This window comes from Mustela nivalis (assembly GCF_964662115.1).
Source record: "Mustela nivalis genome assembly, chromosome: 6".
NCBI lineage: Eukaryota > Metazoa > Chordata > Mammalia > Carnivora > Mustelidae > Mustela > Mustela nivalis.
In genome coordinates, this window is record NC_139025.1 from 78,769,567 (window position 1) to 78,793,903 (window position 24,337).

Genomic DNA, 24,337 nt, shown 5'->3' on the forward strand with positions numbered 1-24,337 from the left:
CATCTTCCTCTTGGAAAGGAAGGGACTGGGTACCTGGAAGCCCACAGTAATTGATTTAAAAAACCAATTCAGTCAAAATTTAGCTTTAGCAAATTTACAAGATGTTAACCTTCATTCCCTCAGCGATGGTAAGAGCAGTGTTTTTGTGAGATCTTCCTCTTGCAGAATTCTCCCTTCTTAAAATATCCCCTTCCCTGAACCTTAAAAAAGTCATAGACCAAGTTTTATATCAATAAGATGAATCAATTTAGATTCATTTAAAATGTAAGTTAACAAGCTGAAGTTGTTAAACAACAGTAATTACATTTTTGTAAATTTAAGAAGAACAGATTGAGATTTATAGCTGTGATTTGAGAAAAAGGGAGCCAGAGTTCATGCCCACCTTCCCTGTTGATTTTTCCAACGACTCGAGTGTACGCATTGAAAGAACACATGAGCCTTTTCTTTTCGGAAACCAAGGCCATATTTGCATAGGTTACTGTGGGAGGAAATTAAGAAATAAAAACTGTAATTAAAGGATTAAGTTTTATTTCTGGAAGAAGTCCCTTGGATTCCTAATTAACCGCTAATATTTTGGGATTTAGATTAACGCCAGCCCAGCCTTCAGCAATTATAATAGCACTGCATGATGTGAAAGACTTTTTAAAAATGTAGCTCTTAAGCCTGTGCACTCCCTAATGCATGGCCAAAGCCCTGGAGACTTCTCCTTTCTAGAAGAATGACATATTTATCTGATGGCTACTTGCTCTCAGGGGCGCTTATCCTCCCAGGCACCAAGGAAAATTACTAGGGCTACTTAGTCCGCTGGTGTAGCTGGAGCTCCAGCCTGTGCAGCTGGTTGTAAGCCCTTGACTCCCACCGTTTAAGGTCACCAGCTCCCTATGTGTTGCTGAACAAAATCTCTGTGGTGTAGACATAAGAGCACTAGGCACGAGGCAGACTCAGTCCTAGTCCTGGTCATGTCCCCGGTCTTCTGTGTGAACTTGGATAAGTCAGTCACCAGCTATGAGTGACTTCGACTTTCAGCTGAGCTGCACAGGAGAGGATCCTGGGGCTCCTTTCCAGGTCTGCAGTCCAGACTCTGTCCTCACATTTCTCATTCTTTCCCAGCTGTGATCAGAGAGCAGGTGCTGCCTAAGAAACCATGCAAGTCGACATCTGTGGTATGACTGTAACATAGCATGGCTGGTGTTTTTTTTCAATGTGACTTGAAGAATTAGCTTGTTTGCTTTTTAGTCACATATTTTGCACGGGATTTCAGGTGTCCAGAAAAGCAATGTTTGTCTCACAGATGAACAGGGCCAGCAAAGCTGCAGAGAAAGGGTCTGCCATTCATGTCCCTTCTTGGGCCCACAGCAAGAGGCCAGCAGCTCTGCCCTCCCAGCAGCTCTGCCTCGCCCTCCTGCCCCAGGGAACTGGAGAGAAGGATCCAGAACACAGAAACAGCTCTTCCCAGACAAGCCCTACTTCCCACCAGGCCCCCCAAACTGATTTACTTTATGGTTGGCTCATGATATAGACTGATTTACAGAAATGCTAAGAAATCCACTGATCTCAAATTCTTTCCGACATGGGATCCCTGAAACTCTATTAAGGGGAGATAAATGCAATGTGCTAAGAGTCTAGGAAAAAAAAATAATAGATAAGTATGATGAGTTTCAGAGTTTAAGTGGTTTCAATTCTAGTGCTTTATTCTGGCCTTTTACTGTGGAGGGACTTCACCCCAACTTGGTCACTAAGTCAGAACTGCTATTGTCGAAGCAACAGGACTGAGAAGCAAGGAGGTTAGCAAAGTAGAAGGGCTCTAGACCCGAGAAGAAAAAAGGTCTGTCACTGAGGAGAGGACAGTATAGGGAATTCAGCACCACTGAGATTCCTTCAAATCAAATAATTTAACCCAGTCCAGTTCTATCTTTATCTGGGTGAAATTGAGGGTGGTGCACGTGACATTGTGTTTCCTGACTTCCTAAACTTTGGGGGAGATCAGGCACCTAAGTGGGAACCCTGCCCCTCTCCCCACTGCCCAGTGCCTGGCACTTACACTTGGAGACTGGGGTCTAATATCACTTTGTAAATGAGCCTTTTTGCTCTTACTTCGAGTTTTACTCATGCTGGTTTTCAGAAGGCTTCAGTGTAAAGCAAGAGTTATGCCTGGGCACCAGAATTCTAGAAACCAGTCCTGTGCTCATACTTACACTGTGAGGATTAGACGGCTTGACACACATGAAACCTTTAATCGACGCCAGGAGGTCAATACCTGTCTGTTCTCATGATTATTGTTGTTGCTGGCATCTCGGTAAAAGGGCCAAATCTGACCTAGCCAGCATGTGGAACAGGTCTCCTCAGTCCTGCCAGTTCTTTCTAGTTTTTAAATACCTTTTTTTTAAAATGTGTTTTGTCACTTAAATAACCTCTTTGGTTATTGGTATAAGTGGTCTTGATAAGGATGGTAGTAGTCATTTATACTAACAGGTAAAACAAGATTTCTTTTAATAGACACTGTTTACTCATATGATCATTGGTAAGAGTTCAGTGACCCAAACATCAACCTTTAGGGACACTTTGAGGAAGGTATGTTCTTCTTAAGACCTCTGTGTTACAGCGATACCTCCTCTTCTATCCTTAAATGAGGTTGTCGAATCCTCTAGGCTGAACGTACTGGGTTTTGTTGTTGTTGTTGTTGTTGTTTGAGAGAGAGAAGGTGTGTGTGTGCTGGCCGAGGAGCAGAGGTTAAGAGAGAGAATTTCAAGAAGGCTCCACAGCACAGAGGCCGACAAGAGGCTCGATCCCAGGACCCTGAGATCATGACCTGAGCTGAAATCAAGAGTCTGACATTGAACTGACTGAGTCACGCAGGGGCCCCTTCTTAGTTTTTAAGGAGGAATGTGGCTGGTAAATGGAGGAGGCCTGATTGTCTTAAAATGTGTCTTCTGATTTTATGCTAGTTCTAGAACCCTAGGCTCCATCCTTGGCTGTTTCTCAGTCTTTCATTGACTCCAGTGACATGTCTATCTGTCAGAATAGAATATACATCTTTACCATTATACAACTTCACAATGACAACACTGTTTACGTTAGCATTGACTCTAATATAAGCAGGGGGATATTGTTTGCTTTAGCCTCTAGCCTAGCATAGAAGAATGAGGATTTTGCTTTTAAAAAGGTTGAACTGCACATAAACAATGTCACTGCTGCCTTTTTGACTAACAGGGTGAACTTGAGTCAGAAGACCCTTGAATCTGGTCCACTTAGACCTCTATTTTGTTTTACAAGTGAAGAGTGGTACTTAAACTGGAGAAGAAATATTCTTCGTTTCTTTAAAGTTAGGGCATTCCAAATGCCAACGGTATAGTCTGGCCATTGCAATACTCGCAGAGGGCTTGGGTTAAAATGCCCCTGTCCATAGGTGAGTGCAGAAAGTCCATTCCTCTTGGGGTCAAGGTCATGCAGATACCCTGTGCTCTGTGTTTACTTATAGCCTAAGCAGGAGGTTGTCCATTTCCTTTCTCCCCTCACTGGTGCCACATCTACTGGCAACTGCCAGTGTCTGAAGCTGGTTCTTGAAGAGCTCCCCTTGAAGGAAATGGCTGGATCTGTCCTAAGGAAATTTTACTACGTCCTTGGAGGAAACCAGTGGCCTCAGGCCTTTAGTCAGGGCTAACCTTGACTGTGGCCTCCACAGACGTCCCTAGCTATTTGGGAATTGGAATGGTTTTCAGAGCTTTCCCTGCTGGGACAGATCACCAGATCATTCACTCGTCTCCATGATCAGTCACTGGGTATGGGCACCCAAACTGGGTGTAGTCCCCAGGGGAGGTGGCTCTCTGCGGCTTGAGCAGTCCGAGAAGGAGCGGAGAACGGAAGGTCGTCTAATGAGAGTGCCCCTCGTGCTAACAAGCTCTCCCTTGAGAGGAATCTGGGTGGAGCATCCCAGTGTCGCACAAATCACTCACTGAACCCAAAGAAAACCATCATCATGGCCATTTGGGTGCCTCTGTGGACACCATGATGGACAAGTCTTGGTCCCACTCAGACCACATGCTCTTCTCGATAGGATTTCAGTATCTGCTTGTGGAAAACCAGATTGAGAAGAAACACAGGAAATGATGCAGAATATTGAATAAACATAACGGGAGCCTAACTCAAGGCAAAACATGGAGAGAACAGGGACAACCACATCTTAAGCTAAATGACGTTTGGAATACTAGCGTGCTGTCATTACTTGATGAAACAGTACATGGTTTTCTATTTTACAGGGGACATTTCTATTATTTTGCTCTAATCTCTTGAGCTTTGTAAGTTCCGTGGGTAAGCCTCAGTTGAGAGAGGAAACACCCACCTTTTGAACTCTTTTATAGGCAGGTTTTGTTCTGTGGAGATTGGGTGGATCGGTGTTATGGCTGAGCCTTGTGATGGTGAACAGTTTTGTGCTGTGTTCCGTGGATGCTAAACTCTTCTTTATGTTCCAGATATTGATGAATGCAGCACCATTCCTGGAATCTGTGAAGGAGGCGAATGCACAAACACAGTCAGCAGTTACTTCTGCAAATGTCCTCCTGGTTTTTACCCGTCTCCCGATGGCACCAGATGCGTGGGTGGGTATAATTCTAAACAGCGTGTCTGATTCCTATCAATCGGCTCCACAACAAACATTTTTGGAAACACATTTGTTCAAGGGGGATAATAATTTCTCACTTGATGTTAAATGTACATTTACATCTTTTTAAACAGTGGAGCACTCTCTTTGAGAAAAGAGGTACCTTGTGGTATGAGGACTTTACCTCCCAGAAAGAGGGAGGATCTAGGAGCCCGTACAGATATCCGCAGCCTATACATTAGCTTTGCAGTTATGCGAGTGTCAAACCCTCTAACATTTCCTGGGACCCGTGTTAATTTAGGTCGGAAATTTTGCAATAATCTCTTAATGGGTCTCCCTACTTCCGGGCTTCTCTACAATCCATCTTGTCAGATTTATCTTCCTAATATAATGCTTTGATTAAGTAACTCTCTTGCTCAAAAACCTCTGGTAATTTTCCATTCGGATTAGGAAAGTAGGAGTTTTTTAGTCTGTGTTGCATGGATCTTTCAGGTACAGCAAAGGTCTCCAGAGCTGCAGGGGAAAAGGGCCCCGCCTCCCACTCCCTGCCCCTCATATGCACGACAGTCCAGGCAACTCTGCTTTTACCTGGTGGTGTGCTGTCTTCATCAATTAAATATCAATTAAATAAGGGACTTTGTTGTTTAACAAAAAAAGGTTTGATAACTGCTGGATTTAGTGATTGCTAAGACTTCCTCCAAAGTCCAATTCTCTAGAGTAAAGTTCAAGTTCTGGAGTGTGCAGGGCCTCCGCTCTCTGACCTCTCTCAGCCTTGCTGACTTATCAGCACAGTCTCTGCATCTCACAACTCAAACAGGTCATTTGTTTTGATTCCTTCCTGCCTTGAATCACATCTATGGTACCACTCAGGTTACTCTTCTTCCCAGCTCAAGCCCCCTTTGATGCTTCTACTTGGGTTCTCTGTCTTTGAAGATGTCCCAGATCAGCCTACCTGAGAGCAGTTTCTCCCTTGCCTGAAGATATGCTTCTCATAAACGGTCTCCTGGGGAAATGCTATGTCTGTATGTTCTTATCTCCCTAATTAAGTTGTAAGCTCTCCTTAAAGCCTAAGTAACTGCTACCCTCCTACATCGCTGGTGGTTTCCGGCATGATTCCTTGCTTGTCATAGACACTCAGTAAGTATTTGTTGAATATCGAAATGAGCACTTCCTTATTGTTTGGGCAAAGCTAGGGAAGCCTATGGCACATGGCCTCGGAGAAAAATGAACACAATCTTTTGATGTTTTTTTCTGGCCCATATTTTCAAAGACACTCAGCTTCACATCCTCACCACAAGGCATGAATTTCAGACCCAAACTGAGTTGCACTTGAAATTCTGAGTTCCTTTGTACTTAGTCACATATAATAAAAGCTGAGGGTGGTCTCTTAAGTTGACGTTTGAATAAGTACAACCAGTGAGGGAAGCATATCTGCACTTTTCCTTAGAAACAACAGTGATGCCTGGATTGCCAGATTTTTCCAGGATCTCTCCATCTGTGCTGGCACCACAGGGAAAGAAAAAGCCAGTGTAATTCAGGGAGCCCTTTTTTCTCCCCAGACTGTCCCAATTCACACTTGACCTCCCATAATCATGCATGGCAGAGAGGTAGATCAGAAGTTCTTTGCTGGCCAAATAATAGGTTAGTTTGGTGGTCCCCCCCCCCCACACACACCCCACCTTCAAAGAGAGCCCTGGATTAAAGTGATTAAAGCACCTTTACATATCAGATGGTTTACATTTTTATCAGTCTTTTACCATATATGTCCATGCTATTTACAAAGGAAGGGCGGGGAACTAGGATTCGGGGGTGACCTCCTTGGTGTGAGGTGTTTGGGGGAAATTATCTGACTTCATGTTCACAACCGCACTGTAGATGGGAAGAAGCTAAGGTTTACAGGGCTCAGATAAGTAATTTGGTTCACTTGTTTAAGCAGGTAAGATGTGAAGGAGCTGGAATCCCAGCTTGGGCCTGAGCCCACAGTTGCAAACCCTCTCATTGCTCCCTCCCAAATGACCAATGGAAACACTAAACCCCTTCTTACTATATATACCTAGACCAGTACAGTTTCTTCTTCTTGGGAACTTTATTATACCCACAATTAAGACTTTGTTACAAAAAATACTCCAAGTGACCTTTCTGCCTTCCCTAAAGCTAATATCTCCTGCCATGGTAAAACCACAGACTCCCCGAATCATCCCTAGTGAAAAGAAAATACAGGTAGTCTCCAACTTATAAACAAATCTAAGGTTCATTGGTTGGAATTAGTCAATCTAATCAATAGAAAACCCCGCCTGCAGCCAAGGGTCTGTCGTATCTTCCTTACACATCTCTTAAGCGCGAGGTTCCACTTGTCACCTTCGGTCACCACATTCCAAGGCTCTCAGACCTCCATGTACCCAGCATCCTCTTTGCTCCGTAAGCTCTTGAAGTATTTTTATTTTTTTGTTCTGTGATCATCCTTTGGCACTTTAATAATACCTTGTGTAGGGTGGTCGTTTCGTGTCAGGGTGTTCTGTCTCATCGATTCCCAGGAATCTTGCTGACATCCTGTACCTAGTTTGGGCTTCACAGCTCCTAGCTCCTGGGTCGACACAACAAAGTTAGTGATTGATTAGGAGAGGCCTGCTGATAGGCTAGGATGACCTGCAAACATCCGTTGTACTCTTAATGTATAATTTTCGATATAATGTGGCTTTTGGGTTCTGAAAGGGAGGGCGTCCAAATGATTCAGAAGAGGGAAAAGGAAGAAAGCTTTCTACTCCTTTTCTGCCAGATGTCTCGGCCAGAGCAGATTCAAAATAGAAGAAGGTGTCTACGCTTCCTCCTACCTCCCTTCTGTCCTCCAAATCATAACCTTCCTCCCCCCTCAGCTTCCACCTTAGGCTCTTTGCAAAGTGATCCAGCCCCACAAGGGCTTCCTTCTCACTTCCCTGGGCACCACTGCCTGATGGCGTGGGATACTTGGGGCTGGTGTGCCCAGGAGGTGATGGCTCCAATGGCTCCCAGTTGTCATACATTTTCCCTTCCTTAGTAGCCCGTAGGTTTGCTTCCAAATTACAAGTTGTGTCAATGTGTGTATTTTTAACCAAAGCTCTCCTGCAAAATGAGAAATTAGCAAAATGCTTACTGTAGGTGCAGGGGCCATTTGTATCTCAGAGTCTTCCCTCAGCCCAAATGTCGCTGGTGCGGTTTTTAGCCTCAACATTCACCATTTTGATCAAGAGTTTTCTCACTGCTGATTTAACATGTAAGTGAGCCAGCTGGGCAGTAAAATAGTATCATGGTTAGTGTGTGAAATAATAGACATTAGCCCGTTAAGAGTTTGCAACTGGCAGCTGTAGGTCCCAGTTTTGCTCCAAAAGATAACCCACACTGAAAATTATATAGACAAATTTTGGTCAAGTGTTTATATTGAATTTTGAGTGCCAAATTCATCTGAAACTGGGATATAAGCCAATTTTGAACATTTCTTCCCATTCTTAACAGCCTTTGGTTTCCATGCCCCATTTTCTAATTGCTGAGAATATAAATAATTAGTGACTTTAAAGCCATGAAAAGGAGAAGTAGGAAGTTCTGTTGCTCCTTCTTCTTCATAGGGAAGGTGCCACCTGTGGCTTCATGGAGCCTATCCTGTCTGCACTCCTCTCTCCAGCCATTTACCCTGGACCAGGCTGGAAGGAAACTTGTTCTGTCTCTGCTGAGACTAGTAGTCTAACTGGAGATGTTGGAACGGGGCCACAAAAATTCTCTAGAAAGCACACTTTTATCTGCCAGTGGCTTTAAGTGTTTTTCAGAAATAATCTTGTTTTCTTTAAAGGTGATCCATAATTTTATGGTTTGTCTGGATTTTTTGTAACCTTCTTCATGGGATATTAGTAATTTATATGTTTCTAAATTAGCCTTGCTTTTTATTTCATTTTATTTTTTGATCTATTGCAACCTTCAAGACCTGAGAGGTCAGTGTTCTTAAGTACGATGTACATGAAAACAATCTTAGGTATGACCTTCTTTGATCAAACTTGAAGTTTAGGGGCGCCTGGGTGGCTCAGTAGGTTAAAGCCTCTGCCTTCAGCTCCGGTCATGATCTCAGTGTTCTGGGATCGAGCCCCGCATTGGGCTCTCTGCTCAGCAGGGAGCCTGTTTCCCTTCCCCTCTCTCTGCCTGCCTCTCTGCCTACTTGTGATCTCTGTCTGTCAAATAAATAAATAAAATCTTTAAAATAAAAAAAAAACTTGAAGTTTAGTGTTTAGACTTACAGGAAACATAGGGATGAAGTTTTAATTGTAAAAAAAGAATTCTTCATTTTATAAAAGAATTTACCACCTACCTTTCTTCCAATGACAAGCACATTTAAAATATGACTTGTTTTTTTACTTTATTATATATGGTCTATGCAGGGATATGCTTTCCTTAAAGAGAGGTACATCATCAGCATGTCAGGGGTAATCAAGCTGTTCTGTACTTAGCTACCTGTGTCGCCTATTTCACTGTGGTTCCTCAAAGGACCATGAAGCAGTTAGGTTTCTACTATGTCACAGGCTTTTTTTTGATAGCCTAGACTTGCACTTCAGTGTGTCAATGTTACATCAGTCAGACATGATGTAACCCAATAAAAATTGGTATATAGAAATATGTCTTCCTCTGTTGCTTTGAGAAGATACCTTCCTGCCAAAAAAACAAAGCAAAACAAAACAAAAAACCAACCTTCAAAACCATTGTATCCTATAGGACTAAGAACTTGGAATCACATACATTTGGAACTTGTAAATAATTTGTGCCTTATAAAATCTGTTAGGGCCCCAGGACAAAAGGAAATCTTGATTAACAAGCGTTGGATCTGACTGCAAAGTGGCTCACTCCTTTAAAAAAAAAAAAAAAAAAAAAACCCTCACACGTCTGACTCACAGTTACAGTCTGAAAAGTAAGAAAGATCTTTTAGAAATGTAGACTATAGTGCAGACTTCATGTTGTTTTAAAATAGATTTATATCAATATTTGCCTAAAGTGGCTCGAATTAAGTAGTTGGAAACCAAGGACAACACAGTCTCCCTTCTGTATAGAGACGTGGCTTTATAACTGTCACTGCCAGTGATTCTCTGAGACTCTCTTTTCCTATGGCACATATGGTTGTAATCATTCTTTCCCACCTTGGGGTTGGAATGTGGGACTTGGGCCAAGTGCACCAGCTCACAGGGGCGAAAGGTGTGAGACGAAGGGAGCTCTGACCGAGCATTGTTCCTGAGCCGCACACCCAGCTTCCCTTCTGGGGGCTGAGAGCGTCAGCGGGTCCCGCCAGAGCCCAAGTATGAAGCACAGAGGTGCTGGGGCAGGAGGCTGTTGTTCCGAGTTCCAGCTCAATGATGTGTGTGCGGGTGTGTTTCTTTGTTCTCTCAGATGTTCGCCCCGGATACTGTTACACGGCTCTGGCCAATGGGCGCTGTTCGAACCAACTGCCGCAGTCCATAACGAAAATGCAGTGCTGCTGTGATGTTGGCCGATGCTGGTCTCCAGGGGTCACCGTCGCCCCTGAGATGTGTCCCATCAGAGCCACAGGTAAGAGCCCTTCCTGTCATCTGCAAAGAGTCCCAGTCCCAGTCCCCACGAGCCCAGTGGCGATGTGCGTGAGGCACATCTGGTGGAGATCCAGGTAAGTGAAAAAGATTCCGGAAAATAAAAGAGGCGACTCCAAGGGAAATTTCCCCAGACAATGACTTGGGAAACTACAGAGGTCCATACAAATAATACTGTTTTCTGGTACTGGTTTTTTTTTTTTTTTTTTTTTTAAGATTTTATTTATTTATTTGACAGAGAGAGATCACAAGTAGGCAGAGAGAGGAGGAAGCAGGCTCCCTGCTGAGCAGAGAGCCTGATGTGGGACTCGATCCCAGGACCCTGAGATCATGACCCGAGCTAAAGGCAGCGGCTTAACCCACTGAGCCACCCAGGCGCCCCTCTGGTACTTCTTTTTACTGAGCTTGCTTATCACCACAGAATAGCAACCTTCTCCCAAGGACTTGTCTTCTCTTCCTCTCGTGTGTTTCATTTGGCTCTCAAGGAGTTCTCCAAAGCTCTGCTGAATCAAACTCACTTGTCTCCAAGCCTTCCAGAGTTATGCCGGGTACATGTCTTCTCCTTCCCTAGTATTTGACGTTTTCTTCTTCCTTGGTGCCAATTGTTGTTGACTTTTTTTTTTCTTTGTAATACCTCTTACATCCATCAGATTCCTTCCATCTTCACATAAAGCTCATTTTCTCTCATCTGGACTGTGGCAGTGGCCTCGTAACTCGTCTCTATGAAATCCACAGCTGCCATATACATTTCCCAAAGCACAATTCCTCTGAAGTTCAGTTTAAAAAATTATGGTAGGGGAAAAGGTAGGGAAAGATATCCAGAAAAATTTTCTCAGGATGAATTCAGGTGGTATCTTGTGGTCCAATTCACTCCATTCCTTGAAAATAAAATTTTACTAGTTGGCGGACCAAATAGCATCCTCATTTCTTTCTTTTTTTTTCTAAGATTTTATTTATTTATTTGACAGAGAGTGGTCATAAGTAGGCAGAGCAGCAGGCGGGGGAAAGGGGGGAAGCCGAGCAGAGAGCCCGATGTGGGGTTTGATCCCAGGACCCTGGGATCCTGACCTAAGCCGAAGGCAGAGGCTCAACCCACTGAGCCACCCAGGTGCCCCCATTCTCATTTCTAACCCCAGTTCATCTTTTAATTCTTCTTCTTTATGGTGGCTTTGTTTTTCTAGTTAAATTAAATGATCAAGCTTTCCTCGAAGCCAGTCTGAGGATCTCTAAACTCAACTGTTCCTTTTTCCTAAAACGTCTCTTCAGTTCAGGTTCTTCCTCCCTACTTCCTAACCTCTGCCACCTTGCTTGTTGAATGACCTTTTGTTCGGTAAGGATCCTAATATGATTCCTGATGCAACTAATTCCTGGATGTCCCGAGATAACCACGGCTGGAAGTGTTGCCTTCTGTCTCAGGGTTCCAGGTGTTTACTGTTGCTTTGGCATAAATTCACACTCTGCCATGTGCCAGTGTGTGTTCATGTCTTACTCTATTACTGGTTGATAAATCTCATTAGGAGGTCTTGTTCATTCTTATAGTCCCGTATTCCTTTATGCTCTCTTAGCACTTCCACAGTAGTTAGCAAAATCTGGTCCATAGAAGGCATTCAGGTGGAGTGAACAATTTATTAAGTGACATCTTTCCCACCAGTTCTAAGTGAAAACTGGGGTTATACTCGTTCTTAATCTGATTCCTGAACAAGGGGTTTGGCTCAGAGAACTGTAGCAGAGCGAATCAAGGTGAGGTAGAATAAACACAGAGTTAATGGACTACTGCACAATGTTATTCGCAGAATGTGAATTTCCCATTGTCCTGGGCTCTACACCTGCTCGCACATGTTACTATAAAATTTCTGTTTATTGCTGAGAATTATGTGTGGATTAAAGAAGCAATAAAAATCTTTCAATACATTTTAACATATAACAAGTCATATATTTTGTCCGATTTTCTTACTGCCTATGGCCTAAAAATATAACCCATCATCCTTAGTGCACTAGGGGGACCATTTAGTAGGTCACAGTTAAGAAGTACTTGACATCACACTAAGACATGGGGCTTGCATACCAGGAGAATGGCTTTTGAAATACATAGTTAATTTAGGAATCCGCAACATTGATGCAGACTCCTTTCTGTGCTGAGGCCTTGCCTTGAATAGAGGATAGAAGGAAGGCAGGTTGAGGTTCCTGAAGACCTGCTTTGGAAGGCTTGGAGGGGAAGGCCCTGTTTCCCTGTGTGGCTCTGTACGGAGTTGCTAACTCCATGAAATACCCTGTTCGCTCTGTGAAATACCCACAATCTCCACAATTTCTCCACTGAAATACCCCCAATCTAAGATAGGCCCAGGGCAAGGCAGACTGACAGAGAGAAGCTAATTGGAAGTGGATGTTTTTGTTTGCTCAGATGTTCTCAAGGCAGTGCTATAGAGCTCTAGGCTCTTACCTTATGGAGAGTGATTATATATACGTATATAATATATGTATAATCTATGTAATATGTAATTATAATATAGGATTATATATAATAAATATATATGTATGAAGGATTATTTGGGCTCTTATGAAAAGTGATTATATGTAATATATATTAGAATATGTATACTATGTGTATACTATAATATATATAATATAATAAATATATATGTATATAGATGAAGGATTATTTTAGAGTAGTCAGCATTTCACCATGTAAAGTACATCAACATTATCTGTGGGTTAAATGGAAATAGGAAATATGGACATCAGTTGAACAAAACTAGCCGCAGTTTGCTGATCCTGAATGCAAAGGGCTCATGGGAAAGTTATGAAGCTGAAGAGAGTAGAAAAGAGTATAGGACCCACTCTGATACACTTTCCCAAGGAGGTTAAGATGAATTTAACAGCATGCTTGAAGTCATATACTCACCTAATTATCAGAAATCCTGATAAGCAATTCAACTTATTTTATACAAATCCTGAAATACTAAAGAAAAAGAAAGGCTGAATTGGTGCTTGGAAGCAAAATGAGTCCCTTAGTATAATTGTTATCCAGTTAAATCCAGCCCATAGTTAATGAATTCCTCTTATGTACAATTTGCAGGGCTAGGCTCAGAGTGGGAATTAGTCGTGAGTTAGATAGAATCATTGACTTCAAAGACTTGGGTCTTTGTGGTAGAAATTTGGTGGAAAGCAAGTAGCCAGGAAATGATACATATGGGACATCCAGGTGATAATTCTATAAGAAGGATCACTGGGGTTTCATAAGAGGGATTGTAGCATCCTGATTTGGGGAAGCATAAACAATATGTAAATCTTTTCCAGATGCAGTCAAGTGCTACAGAATCTCTGTCGGTTAAAATTAATGATAAATAATTATTAAAACTCAGTAATGGAGTTCTCTGAATACATAATGTTAACCTGAGTGGGAAATGCCAAATATGATTGGAGAAAGTTTAGTAATGGACCAACAAGTAAAAACAAGGTACATGGTAGCTAGGTATATTTAGCCACATGTAAATTGGCAGATTTTCCCCATGAGGTTGAATATGAATGTATTTCCATTTAAGATATATTACGGTGCCTTAGAATAAGTCAGACTTAGTGCACAAGGAAAGAGTAATATTAGCCTAATGTCTATTAATGGATAAAACTAATATAGAAAGTATCTATGGGAAAATCCCTGTGTGGCAGTGATAACAAAATTACTGATATTCTGATAAGAAGGAGAAAAGGAAATTTTAAAAATCACATGATTAGTTTACATATAGAAGGAGCTAAAACAAGATGTGGCCATCTGTAAGAAACATGAAAATGTACTAGTAGTAGGTAAGTAAATACATCCCTGGAAACCTGGATACTGTCTTAAAGCATCTTTTTGGAAGCTTAGGGAAAAAATGTGTCCCAAATCTAAAGATGATTTATCCAAATAAAGACCCGACATGAAAAATAGGAATTAGCCTATATGTGCTGTCCGAGGGAAATCCTTGATTAACTCAGGTGTACAAGTGCAGGGAACTATTGTGCCCCATTAACAACATACTCACCAGCCCTGGTATTCTTCTGCCCCATGGTGCTGCTTCTCCAACACTTGGTTGTCTTTTTACAAATAGGTATTCCTCAGGACTCTGTCTCTGTACACTCTTCTCCTCACTTTCCACACCTTCCCAGGTGAGCTCCTTCATCCCCTTGGCTTTACATGCCACCCACCTACTGATCAATCGGAGACTTCTATCCAGCCCCCACTTCTCCGCTAGGCTTCAAACTCACACAGCTACTATGGGACAAATCTGCTTGGATATTTGCTATCTCAAAATACATATATTCAACATGGAATTTGGCTTCTGCCCACCAAACCTGCTCTCACTGCCATTTTTCCCATTTGGTAAATGTCACCAACATCTACCCAGTTGCTAAACCAGAAGACTATGTCATTCTTGATTTCCTGTTCCCTCTGTTCTGATATTTACTCCTTCATGAAGCACTACACACTTATCTCTAAAGTATGCTTTAAATTTATCCACTCCTGCCCAGTTCCATCGCTGCCTTCCCTGTCAGCCAAAGCTTTCTTGCCCTTGGTGTTCTGTAATAGCCTTGCCTCCCTCCAGCACATTCTCCATGTGTCAGCAAGACTGATCTTCTGAAAATGTTTGGTTGATTACATCCCACGTTAGTCTGCTGAAGACTTCCAGTGGCTTAAAATAAATCCAGGCTTTTGGGGTGCCTGGGTGAATCAGTGGGTTAAAGCCTCTGCCTTCGGCTCAGGTCATGGTCCCAGGGTCCTGGGATCCAGCCCCACATGGGGCTCTCTGCTCAGCGGGGAGTCTGCTTCCCTTCTTCCTCTGCCTGCCTCTCTGCCTAATTTTGATCTCTCTCTCTCTGTCAAAAAAAAAAAAAAAAAAAGAAAAAAAAAGAAAGGAAGAAAAATCCAGGCGTTTTAGTGTGCTCTTTAGAGCTCTGTAGGATCCAAAATTGGAACTGAGTTGAAAAAGTGGCATTTGATTCTTCCTTGAGGTAAATTATGACCTAGGTAAAGACTTCCTAAATTTTGGGAGAGGTATGTGAGGATACATACCCCGGGGAGTTTGGTTTTGGTTTGGATTACTATTTTAGTATGGTTGCTACTATAACTGTTAGGATGGGAATGAAGTCCGTTGGCTTTTTCTCTTTTCTCCAACTGATCTTTGTAGTCTGATGATTGGTTTTATTCCAAGTTTCTTTGAAATGTAAGGGTGACTTCCACAGGTGTATGACTTGTGCTGCAACTCAGCTTTTGTATTCTGTTGTGTCGTGTTTTTCCAGAGGATTTCAACAAGCTGTGCTCCGTCCCTTTGGTAATTCCTGAGAGACCAGGATATCCTCCCCCACCCCTTGGTCCCATTCCTCCAATTCACCCTGTTCCTCCTGGCTTTCCTCCTGGACCTCCAGTTCCAGTCCCTCGACCACCAGTGGATTATCCATACCCATCTCGGGAACCACCAAGTAAGGATTGAAAAGTCCTGGTTATTAATTTTTTAAATAACTTAAATAACAGTTAACAGTTCACTTTTTTGTTGTTATTTACACTGCATTAGTCATTAAATGAGTATATTAATTCTCAGATTAACTGCTTGGTTTGCCTGGTATTGTTTTTTTTTTTTATTTTTTTACTTTTTTATTAACATATAATGTATTATTAGTCCCGGGGTACAGGTCTGTGAATCGCCCGGTTTACACACTTCACAGCACTCACCATAGTGGGTTACATAGTATTGTATATAGGCTTTCATATTCTCCTGATGAATGGCCTGTGGTTATTGACAACTGTGGGAGAGCTAGGGGAGAGATTTAAATCTGATTCACAGGATGAAGTCATAGAGGAGGTATAAAATTATACATTGAGCTTTCTATAATGCAAAGCAGTTTTGCAAGTAATTACCAAGAACTCATTGCCTTTGTCGTTTACCCAAACTGGAGGCTTAGGAGTAGAGCAGAACAGAGGCAGGGGAGGCAAACTATGGTGATGGCGCAGGACCTGGCTGCAGGGGATCTCTGGAAATGGGCACGGACATAGACTTTACTCTCCCCAGATGACCTTTGTCCAAAGATTGGGCCAATCCTTTATGATTAAGCATCTTGCCCATGATTTTAATGAGATTTAATGTTATTCGTTCAGGGGTGCTGCCGGTCAATGTCACTGATTACTGCCAGTTGTTTCGCTATCTCTGTCAAAATGGACGCTGTATTCCAACTCCTGGGAGCTACCGGTGTGAATGCAACAAAGGATTCCAGCTGGACCTCCGCGGGGAGTGCATTGGTATGTGGCGCTATAGTTAGGTCAGCCTGAGCAGCCAGGGCAATTCCCTCCCATGACTAGATGAGTTTTCTGTTGCAGCTGTAATAAATCAGCTCAAACCTAGTCGCTTAAAACTGCACAAATCTATAGTTCGGTGGGTAAGAAACCCAACATAGGTCTAACTGGGCTAACATCAAGGTGTCAGCAGGGCTGTGTTCCTTTTGCAGGCTCTCACAGAGAATCCATTTCTTTGCCTTTTCCAGCTTCTAGAGGCTGTCTGTATTCCTTGGCTAATGGTCCCCCCCTCCATCTTCAAAGCCAGCAGCATAGCATCTTCAAATCTGTCTCTAATTCTTTGGTTCTCTCTTCCAATTCCCTCTTCCACTTTGAAGGACCTTTGTGGTTAAATAGGGGCCATCTGAATAACCCAAGAGACACTCCTCACCTCAAGGTCTGCTGATTAACAACCTTGATTCTCCTTTGCCTCATAGCATATTCAGAGGTCTTGGGGATTAGGACGTGACTATATTTGGAGACAGATACCATTCTACCATCTGTAGTGACTTTGAACTTTCATCATAAATACATTCAAGTCATTGCTGGTTAACTTCAACATATGTCATCTTATCAGAAGTCTGACCATTAAAATACAACATTAAAACTCTCCCCAAATTATGAAATTTTGCACATCTTCCTAATTTAAGTGGATAATTCACCGTCTGTAGTTAATCATTAAAAACTGAGGAGAGAAACTTAGAGCTGTTGACAAGTCGTTTAAGTTAAAAGGAGAAAATGTAACACAAGGCTAATTCATTCGTTAATTGGAAAAGAACACCCAGTTGCCATCTAACTTTTTAAAAAATACATTCCTTCCTTAGTTCAATTATTTGATCCAGTTCTGTAATTATGAGTCAGGCAGAAATAAGTAGCTCTTAGTTTCTCACCCTGTGTAGTTTCCTGGTGATATGAATCCCCTTCTAGCACACACTGAGTGAGAGAGTCATTCGGTCCAGAGAGGTCATCCGGAGTGGCTGGAAGGGGACATCTAGCTCACGGTGGGAGAGTGCACCTGTGGCAAGGAACATGTGAGTCTGGCTAGGTGGACTATCTTCCCAAAGCCTTAGTTTTCTCATCTTTACAAATAGGGGAATATAAACCAGTTTGCTGTTAAATAGACTGATAGTTCTATAGATAGTTAAATAGACTGACAAGTGTACGACCTACAGGAGCCCGTCTGGGGATGAGGCTTGAGGAGCAGACTCTGTAGTAGGTGAGAATGGCTCTTGAAGTGACGACTGTTTCGCATCTTGTTCTGATGTTCTTAGTGGAACGCAGCTGCGGATGCTTAGATAAAGTTAGGCCTCCTTTTTATTGAAACAGAGCTCCGAGAGATACTCGAAATTCTACTTAGAAGCCACTTCTGAAATGTTCGTCTGTTCCAGTCCCTTAGGCCAGACTCAAGGCAGAGAAAATGTTTATCAGCTTGGAGTGTGGAGTTGCTACATGTTTGTATTTTTCTCTGAAAAATAACACAGGAAAATAAGACACTTTAAGCGCTCAACCTGTTTTCAAGTGGCTGGGGACATGGTACATTGTAGCAGAAAGACAAAAGTTCCTTTTCATTGTGCTATTTATTTCTTATGAGGAAAGTGTTTTAACATGTAAAGGAGGCCAATAAAATGCTCTTTAAGTTATAAGTTATTGCTGTCTAACTTCTTATTAGAATATACTGTATTTTGCAGATGTGGATGAGTGTGAGAAAAACCCTTGTGCTGGTGGAGAGTGTATTAATAACCAGGGCTCGTACACCTGCCAGTGCCGCCCCGGCTACCAGAGCACGCTCACCCGGACAGAATGCCGAGGTATGGTCCTAGCTCGGGAAATGCCAGGCAAGGGGACATACATGCTGAGGAAGAAGTTTGCTTTGAAGGAATTTTTAGAGTTTGAATAACCTTTGCCAGGAGAGGCTGATAGGCCCTTGTTGCTTTTTGCACTTAATTTCAGATATTGTCACTTCAAAGAACAGTGTCATAAAATCCAGCAGACATGCAAATCATTTTAAAAGATGCTCCTGTTCTTATGGGAATATCTTATTTTTACTACTTTTTGCCTCATCACTCTTGCTCTTAATTTTTAATCTGAGAGCTAGGGAATGAGGTTATCCCTTGTTGACACAGAAACTGAGGAAAGTTTCAGGTGACATTGCATTGAGTTGATTTCTTAATGGAAAGGTCTGTAGGGGAAAGAAGGAGTCATGGTGGTCACAGCAACATCGCAACATCGCCTGGGAGCTGATGGGAAATGCAGAATCTCAGATCCAACCCCAGACCCACTAAATCACACTCAGTATTTGAGCAAGATCCTCCCAGGAATCCATAAGCATACTGAAGTTTGAGAAGCATCACTCTAAAATTTGCTCACAAAATTTTCTCTTTGGGTTTAGTATTTATTACACCATCCTATATGCTTTTTATCAGATGACTGATATACTAAGTTTCTGGGACAGAAATAAGTAAGATGTACTTTCAGCCCTCGGGGAGCTAAAATACCTATGTCTCCATAAGTTTGGCACAAAATGAGGTATTTCCCTGATTCAGTAAAGCCAGATAAAAGCAAGAGAATTTTGTGTTGAAATTAAATACAAGAAGGTCAAAAGGTTTGTATCACTTAAAAAAAAAATTGTCAGCTATTGACAGGAGTTAATTTTATTTGCCTTTTTTTTTTTTTTTTTTTTTTTAAGTAAAAGTTCTTCATGTGAGTCGAAGACATACGGTTTTTACTTTTTTCAGTGACTGGTTGCAGAGGCTTTGAATGTGGTTCTGGCTTAGAGATTTTTTTGCCATTGGTATATTTTAGTACATTACCTATAAATGGCAGTGTTGAGCAGTATGTCAACTTGCTAATATTTCTATTAATGGCCTACTTACTGAATATAAATATAGTTTGAATGTTTCATTGAGTTTAGAACATGGTTAATATTGTAACTATTGTTTACGATAATTAGCATGTATGCTGTATTAGGCATTTTGAAGTAGTAGAGAATAAAAGGACACCAATGTCTAGAATTCTGCACTATAAATAAGCAAATAGAAAAGATTATTGAATACTCAGCAGGGCCGAGGGCCAGCCAGTATAGATGAGTGGTGGTGTTATCACTCGGAGACTTAATTTATTGGAGACCAAGGATTACCTAAAAGCCTCAAATATGATCGTCTTTAAGAGCTAGTGCTAAGCTTATCTCCAATATAAGGAGTTGATGACATATTCATATTTTGGGGAAGATGAAAGTGGCCACAAAACAGAAAGACTGTGTACTTAGCTGAGGAGAAGTACATGATAGGCTGAAGAGAGGGGGACAGAAGATGCAGAGAGAAACACGGTAGAGAACTTTGAATGGCAGACTTCCAGTTGATCTTGTGAGGCCACGCGGGCAGACAGATGGGGCTCTGAAATTAGTGAGGAGAGAAAATGCTCAACTCTTTATATTGTTTATTTTATGCGTGGGCCTCAAAAGGCTATAGAATCCTAAAGAAAAAAATTCTGCTCAAGAGTATGTGGCTTTTACTATTTTTTGAAGTGTGGAGCAAGTCAGATTTTTGCAAGGATTAAGAAATAAATGAGAGAGAAAAAGAGCGTAGGTTGTTGGCACAAAGATCAGACAGAAGAAAAGCCCAGACTGCCTCAGCTAGTCCAATGACTTGTGTGGAAACCACTGCTGGATCTGCCCAGAAAGAAAGTGCGTCTGAGGGTCAACCACAAGACACCGTGCAGACACAGGGTAGACAGAGTAACCAATGTGCCATGAGTGCACATTCTTGTCGTCCAGAGGATGTTTTGGGTGCTTGCACTCAGGCCCATGTGGCCTCAGCTCTGCATAGATAGCTCTGCCCCCAGGCATGGCTACGTGGTTCCCTGGTCTCTGTCTTCTGGGGAATAGGCTCTGGCAAAGATTCTATGCTATGTAGATGAGGCAGCGTGTACTCATCCTCTTTGGTGTTCATCCAGGTATCTAGCTGAACATGTAATCCAGGGTACCATGTGGTCCAGTTTGAGTTAATCACTGATCTTTAAATGAGGGATCAGATACCGGTTATTTGAGTGATTGTCCTTTTTTAACACTTCCATAGCAAGCTCTGTTGTTTACTTTGGCATAATATTAAACACAACAGAAAGAAGGCGAAATGTCCCCATATTTTACTTGGTAGATAGACTACTTATGAAGTTATAAAAGAAACTAAGGCTATATAAACAATAAAACTGTACTGGGACCAGAACTGCCATAGGAAGGTAAACATTTCATGGGATTGCTGGTTTTCAGATGGAATTAAAAATTTTTAATAGGATTTTTGTTTTATTGTTCTGATGTAGCTATGAGATCTGCCTTTTTGAGCATGTGTTGAAAGATGCCAGCCAAAGTTTAATATAAATAATGATATATACTGGCTCATTAAATCAGGAAGGAAAATGAAGAGGAATCTGTTTTGTGTATACAATTGAGATTTAAGGGGTCTTATTAGAAATTAGAGTTAGATCAAGTGCTCTTATATTGGCATTTTTTTTACGTCTTGCAAACTCTAGTTAGTCATCTAAAATCTCACATTATTGGGTATCACGTTTATGTTGAAGAATATTTAGTAATTAAGCCCTGAGACTACCGTCAATGGTTTAGAGATGAAGGGAGGGAGGAATAAAATAATTGTAAACCCACCAAGTAAAGCTATTTCTTCTGTTTTAACTTTGATTGTAGACATCGACGAATGTTTACAGAATGGCCGTATCTGCAATAATGGACGTTGCATCAACACAGATGGCAGTTTCCACTGTGTGTGTAACGCGGGCTTTCACGTGACACGAGACGGGAAGAACTGTGAAGGTAAGTGAGAGTAAGATGGCAGTCAGGGCAGGAGGATAATATTCATTTCCGTCTTCCATCATGGTTTCAATACCAGAACTTTTTAACAAGGGAAGCCTGGGTGGCTTGTTTAGTTGAGTTTCTGCCTTTGGCTCAGGCCAGGATCCCAGGATCCTGGGATCGAGTCCCATCAGGCTCCTTGCTTATCAGGGAGTCTGCTTCTCCCTCTGCCTGCCAGTCCCTCTGTTTGTGCGCTCTCTCTCTCTCTCTCTGACAAATAAATAAATAAATAAAGTCCTTAAAAAAAGAAGTCTTTCATAAAACTAAGTCAAACATCCAGTGAAAGGTCAAAGTAACAAATATATTTCACATATTGTTACAGGGGAGACAAGCGTACTTTGCAACAATTTTCACAACTTTATATTTCTGTGAGTCAAATCACATTTCAGATATATGAGGAGAGCTTGTCCTTTAAAGATCTCAGGTGATGATGAACCTTCTATAAACATAGATCACTACCTCCTAATTTTATACCATTAGAATTTGTATGTGGTTTTGTTTTTTAAATGGGACACGCCTAATCTCCTGTATTTCTTTTTCAAATTTTTAACTGAACTATATGTGACATGTGGCATATAATTTTTTTTACATTTATAGTCCTTCTGTTTGAAGTGTCTGTCTAGTAAGAAAACATTGCTGAGTACCTGACCATGTAAAATTTGTTTGAGACATTGACAATTGAGAAGCAGCCGTCTTGCCTCTTGAATTAATCACCTCATTTTGAATTGGGCTGTTTCAAACATTTTGTCTTTTTTTCCAGCCATTTTTTTCCTGAATTGAAAATATGACCATTATTGATGAGTTTCCACTTCTTAGACCTTTAGCAAAAAATGAAGAATGCTTCTTATCGTCTTTCCCAACGTCTTTGGGAAAGATCCCAAGAATCTATTCATACGTTAAAAGAATTTCAAAATTTTTCTTAGAAACATTTTTGGCAGAATATTATCAGTGATTCAATTCAAAGACTTAATGCCAGAATTCTCGGTTGGGATAGAATACTGTTTAAAAAAAGGAAAAAAAATCATAAATTACATTGGTCTGACTAAAGCCTGTAAGTGAAAACACACCATGTCTAGAAGAACAAATACCTCCAAGAGAGTTCTTAGTATCAAATAAAATAACATATTGATGAATTTAAAGAAATAACCCTATGATCGGGGAATCTTAAAGGTTAGCTAACAGGGCTATACTCCATAGCCAAGTCTTGCATTTTAAAAATACAGTTTTTCCTACCCCTATTTAAAATGCTTCAAACTGGGCGCCTGGGTGGCTCAGTGGGTTAAAGCCTCTGCCTTCGGCTCAGGTCATGATCTCAGGGTCCTGGGATCGAGCCTTGCGTTGGGCTCTCTGCTCAGCAGGGAGCCTGCTTTCCTCTCTCTCTCTCTCTCTCTCTGCCTACTTGTGATCCATGTCTGTCAAATAAATAAATAAAATCTTTAAAAAAAATGCTTCAAACTGCAAACTGTCTTCTGGTTTCTACTTTATAAAGAATCAGGACATGGCCCAAGTACATTTTAAGTTCCATCTTTCTTAGTTTTGATTTTTGATTTTATTTTACAGTGCATTGGAAGTAATATTGGTGAAGCAGATATAACCATCTGGCTGTTAACACACTTGTCACTTTGTACACTGCTGTTTTTAAAAACTAGCCCTGGTAGCTTCCACTGAGACAAATTTCATACACACAAACATGTGAGCACATGCAAAATGTGTATATATGATTATCTATGAATTTCATATCTTTACACACACACATATGTGTGAATATATGTATACATGCAGCATATATACAGTATGTCATAAAATAAATTTAGCCATAGTTTGTGTGTACGTGTCAAAAATGGAGAACTTAAGAATACATATTTTATATGGCCCTTCTTCTCCTTAAATGCTATAATTTGGAAGACAATTAGCCTTAGACTATTAAAAAAAAAAAAAAGAAGAAGAAGAAATGTGAAGAAAAAGAATTATATTCATTTAGGTTGGATTCCCCTGTGAGCTTACTCTTCTGGTCATAAGAGAGCATATCTTTTTGTATTTTTCAGATATGGACGAATGCAGCATAAGGAACATGTGCCTTAATGGAATGTGTATCAATGAAGATGGCAGTTTTAAATGTATTTGCAAACCTGGATTTCAGCTGGCATCAGATGGGCGTTACTGCAAAGGTTTGTGCTATAAAACTTGAAGCCCTATTCTTCCCCTGCTTTTTTTCCACTCTATATTTCTTAGAGATACCACTTTTCCCTATTGATTCTCTGCAATTAAAGTCCTCCTAGTTTGGTTTAGGAAACCCAACTGGACCTCCTTCTTAAGTCCAGCGATCCAGAGAGCTGTGGCTTATGCTCAAGAGGCTGTTCTGACTTCAGAAAGGGTGTTTGGCCTCTTCTAAAGGCGCCTGAAAGACTATGTAGCAAATGAATGAGAAGCTAAATTAACAGTTGGTCCACCAACACGTGAGCATCTTTTTAAAGAAGCTGAATTCTTCCTCTTCCTTATATTTGGGGAATAATGGTAGGTAGGTCTTTTGATGGCTGTTGTTTGCTACCTCTTACATCTCCACCTGGACAAAATCGTCTAGATGCTTATTGCAGTGATCTCTTCCCCATAATTTCCTCCAGATAGCTTAAGATAGAGAAAGTTTTTCGTAGACAATTTATTTAGGCATTATCGAGTCACATAGCATGAGGGGAAATAGAATTAAGCAGAAGAAATTAATTAAGAGCCATTGTTTAGCTTGGTAGCTTTTGAAATAATTGTTCTGCTCCGGGTATTGAAAAAAATATGAAGATATTTATTTGTGCTGTTGAAAATTGGAGTTCCAAGAAGAGTTACTGAGTTAAATTTGTGCTTGTGTCTCTTGCCTTATGTAGTCAGGGATGAGAGATTATTGCCCTTGGGTCCAAGACTTAAGTTGAAACCATACTTCTCAAGGAACCTTGTTTCTAAAACAGGTCCAGGAAATCTGCTAAAATACTGCACTTAAAGCCTTGTGCTCATCATTTCAG

At 41.2% G+C, this 24,337-nt stretch overlaps 1 protein-coding gene across 1 annotated transcript in view; it reads left to right on the plus strand.

The window, feature by feature from the left end:
• The window catches only part of FBN1 (fibrillin 1), a 232,644-nt gene that overhangs the window by 114,600 nt on the left and 93,707 nt on the right, over nt 1-24,337 (plus strand). The window contains exons 8-14 of the mRNA XM_082734843.1: nt 4,470-4,595; nt 9,995-10,153; nt 15,445-15,624; nt 16,298-16,438; nt 18,160-18,279; nt 21,165-21,290; nt 23,375-23,497. Coding sequence (XP_082590969.1) covers nt 4,470-4,595; nt 9,995-10,153; nt 15,445-15,624; nt 16,298-16,438; nt 18,160-18,279; nt 21,165-21,290; nt 23,375-23,497 — 975 coding nt within the window. The remainder of the gene's footprint in view (nt 1-4,469; nt 4,596-9,994; nt 10,154-15,444; nt 15,625-16,297; nt 16,439-18,159; nt 18,280-21,164; nt 21,291-23,374; nt 23,498-24,337) is intronic.